This window comes from Cariama cristata, unplaced genomic scaffold (genome assembly GCF_000690535.1).
Source record: "Cariama cristata isolate BGI_N322 unplaced genomic scaffold, ASM69053v1 scaffold43213, whole genome shotgun sequence".
Lineage (NCBI taxonomy): Eukaryota > Metazoa > Chordata > Aves > Cariamiformes > Cariamidae > Cariama > Cariama cristata.
Window position 1 is genome coordinate 1 of NW_009607442.1, and position 3,642 is coordinate 3,642.

The following is a 3,642-nucleotide window of genomic DNA, read 5'->3' on the forward strand; positions in this document are numbered from 1 at the left end:
AGGAGCGCGTCGAGGGACAGGCTGGATGATACCGTCTTGCTAACGAGGGATATCCGGGAAGGGGACACTCTGAACGCAGTCGCTTTGCAGTATTGCTGCTCGGTAAGTCCCCAGGCGCTTGCTGCTGCTTCCTCCTCCCGGGCGGCGAGACGCCTCGGTGCGGGCCGGGGCTCTGCCTACGAACTGGTCTGGTCCCTGGGTCGGCTGGGTTAAGGCGGCTGTTAACGTCCCCGCGGACAACGGATCGGACAACGCCATGCTCTTTAGAAAGTAAAAAATGACAGCGGAGTGTTCGTGTCACAGTGCAGAGTATGCTGGAGTTCCAGTTCCAGAGGCTTTTCCCCTTAAAGCTACTGTAAGCGTAAGAAACAAATATATGGTTTTTGCTTGTGGCAGTCTGTCAAAGTGTACATGGCACAGTAAAAGTTAATACTCATCCACCGTCACATGTGGGCACTTCTACTAGTGCAGTCTGCACTGTCAGGCTTAGTGATGAGGAGGGTATTGCTGAACCACTTCAGGGTTTGTGTGGAGCCCTCATTCCATTAAGGCAGGGTGAAAAAAAAACCCTCATTGTGGTTTTCTTTTGAATTCTGCTATGTTGCCTGAATAGTTATCAGCATAAGCATGTTGTACCTTTGGGAGCTTTCTGTCCACACGCCCCAAGCATTCCCTTCTGGTGCTCAGACCTCGCTGTTTCTCCTAGCCAAGAGTTCTTAAATTAGTCTGGTCAATGTCCTTCCTACCCGGTACTTTTGCCTGGCCAGTACTAATTAAGGCAGAGGCTTCTGTCTTGGTTGATGTTAGCCTTTGCATGTATCCAGTTTTAACAGAAAATCGGCTGTGCGAGTTGGTGGACTGACTGTTAACTCTGCAGTTTTCAAGAGGTCACATTCAAAACCCATATTTACAGAAGTCTGGCTGTCACGTAGCTCTTCAGGCAGAAACAGAATAAGGGGCCTCCTGTCGTGAGCTTACGTACCAAAGTTTTGACATCACTATTTCCTAATCATGACAGACATTAGCCTCATTAACCAGTTCTTGGCTTCAGAACCAACTGCAATTAGGTGTTTTGAGCAGGCTTACTAAATCAGGCCTCAAATAAGAAATAAAAGATAGCTAGGTTGCACTCCTTCTTGTAAATTGATGGAGAGTGTGGAAGAGCGATCCAGGGCTTTAGGCAGAAAGCATAATTTGCATTGTGGTGGAGTCACTAGTCACTGGGGTAAATGGTGCCTTTGGCAGTCCTTTAAGCTCATCTGATTTGTTCAGCGTGGTACAGGTAAAAAATACACTGTCATAGGATCTGAAACACTTTTTTGTGTTAGTGCAGGCAGTAGGCACTGATTGCCCTAACTTACTTTTTCTGGGCACATCTGTGTTGTAAGTGGAGCGGTCACAGCCACAAGGGTCTCTTGACTACCTTGTTTTCTGTCTGTAACTTCTCCTGGGGTAGGTGTCCTCCCGGTGAAGACAGGAAGGATCTGAACTCAGGTGCTGTGCATCTTAAAATGGGCACAACTCCTGTGTGTTTACCAGGTGTTGCAAAAAAGTACTGTTTTTTAAGTACCTCTGTTATGGTGAGATCTGTGGCTGTGTCTTCCATGTCTCAGAATGAAGCCGCTAATTCTCCAAGGGCACTTAAATCCTTGCAGAGTATTTCCTGTTAGACTTAAAATCTGAATTTATGGAGTGCAAAATGAGATTAATTTTGAGCAAGATTAGAGAAAGGGGAGAGCTGACTCGATGAGGAAAAATTACAATTTTAAGTTATGCTTCGTTTCTGCCTTATGCTCCAGAAGCAGAAAGAGTATCTAAACCACAGCCGTGGCTAAATGAATTGGAAGCTCATGATTTTTAATATTCCTTACTCAGAAGTTTTCAGTTTAATTAGGAACTCATAGTAATTTACTTAATTTGAAAACACTGAGGTGAAGTCCCATTCACTTCACAGAGGTAGGTACCACTGATAGAGGAATATACGTTAAGTGAATATATATGTGTGAAGTGACTTTCAGTCGTCTTATCTGACGTGAGGAGGTTTGTTACCTCGTAATTACCTCCTTGCTTTAACATTGTTCAGATTTGGTCTTTGACCTGTTCTCACTTTATACTGTTTCAATGGGTATAGTGTTGTGTTTTTTTTTTTTAAAAAAAAAAGGCAAAACAAGGGCCCTGCCTTTGTTTCATTAGGGAAGAATTGTATTTCTCAAGGATGTAGTACTCTTAAAGAGTTTCGGTTCAATAGGGCTTTGATATTTAAACTGTTGTTTTTATTTTTAGGTTGCAGATATCAAGAGAGTTAACAATCTTATCAATGATCAAGATTTTTTTGCCTTGAGGTCTATCAAAATTCCAGTGAAAAAGTTCAGTGTATTGACTGAAACACATGTCTCTCCAAAAGGAAGACCAGTCCTTCGGCCTGCTCACTGTTCCCCAGAAGTGCAGGAAACATCACCTTCTGATAAATTCTCTGCTAATGAGACTGCTGGCAACTTCTTAAAAGAAGTGGATCGAGATATAGAAGAAATAGTGAAGTGTAATGATACAAAGAGAGAGAATCTTAATGAGGTTGTTTCTGCCTTAGCAGCCCAACAGATCTGTTTTGAAACGGATGGTAAAACTAAAAAATGCAAGGATCCTTACTATGGAGCAGATTGGGGTATAGGATGGTGGACAGCTGTAGTGATTATGTTGATTATTGGCATCGTCACTCCAGTTTTTTATCTCCTGTATTACGAAGTTCTAGTGAAAGCAGATGTCAGTCACCATTCTACAATGGAATCGTCCCATTTGTTTGTCACAGCAGCATCGCATCAGAAGCAAATAGAAAATGGAATAAATCCAGCAAACATTATAAATGTTGATAATCAAGGAGACCTTCAGCCTTAACAACAGAAAACCCCAGGCAACTCTTAGTCATAGGCACGTAACATAGCATTAGATAAAGGAGAAACCACAGAATGCACAATGCATCTGGAACGAAGAGAAAATACGTACTGATGTGTGACTTGCTTTATGGGCAGTGTTCCGGTACAAGGATATTTCTGTGGATCATGTTAGCTCTGAATATGCTGGAGACAGGCGATTTTAATGCAAGATTGGGATATAAATTAAGGTATAAAATTGTCCCTGAAGCTTTGCACTTTTTCCTATTTTGATAGGCGTATGTTTTTTAATTAACGATGAGGTGAAAAAAATGTAGTTTGAACTAACACATGAGGAGTCTCACTTTATGTTTTACAGCCCTAAAATGGGCATTTGGGGATATCTAACTTTTAAACATCTTATTTATAGAATGCATAGTACACTTGACATTTTAATACCAGGTTTACAGTTGTCAGTTAAAACTGCATTCTCATAATTTTATCTTTCTTATAGAGTAAGATTTTTTTTTTTAAAACCCAATCATTCTGTAATTAATTGCCATTATAAAGTTCTTTTTTAAAAGTGAATTTTATAGAGGCAGTAGCTAATACTTAAGCTGGAATCTTCAAATCTTGTGCCTGTAGTCAGCTCCTTCTTTAGTACTTTTCAGTATAGCCAGTAGGATAATTTGTTTTCTGTGTGTGCGACACTGTGCCTCAGCATAGACCAGTTGGGAGAGTCTGGCTGAAACTTCACATCCTTCCATGGTATCCT

The 3,642-nt window shown here is 41.3% G+C and overlaps 1 protein-coding gene across 1 annotated transcript; it reads left to right on the plus strand.

Annotated features, from left to right (window-relative positions):
- Window positions 1–3: 3 nt before the first annotated feature.
- Window positions 4–3,578, plus strand: LYSMD3 (LysM, putative peptidoglycan-binding, domain containing 3; the record flags this gene model as incomplete). The annotated part of the gene is made up of 2 exons (XM_009696708.1): window positions 4–102; window positions 2,284–3,578. Coding segments are annotated over 2 exons (708 nt in total), but the record flags the coding sequence as incomplete, so codon positions are not given.
- Between the last annotated feature and the right edge of the window lie 64 nt (window positions 3,579–3,642).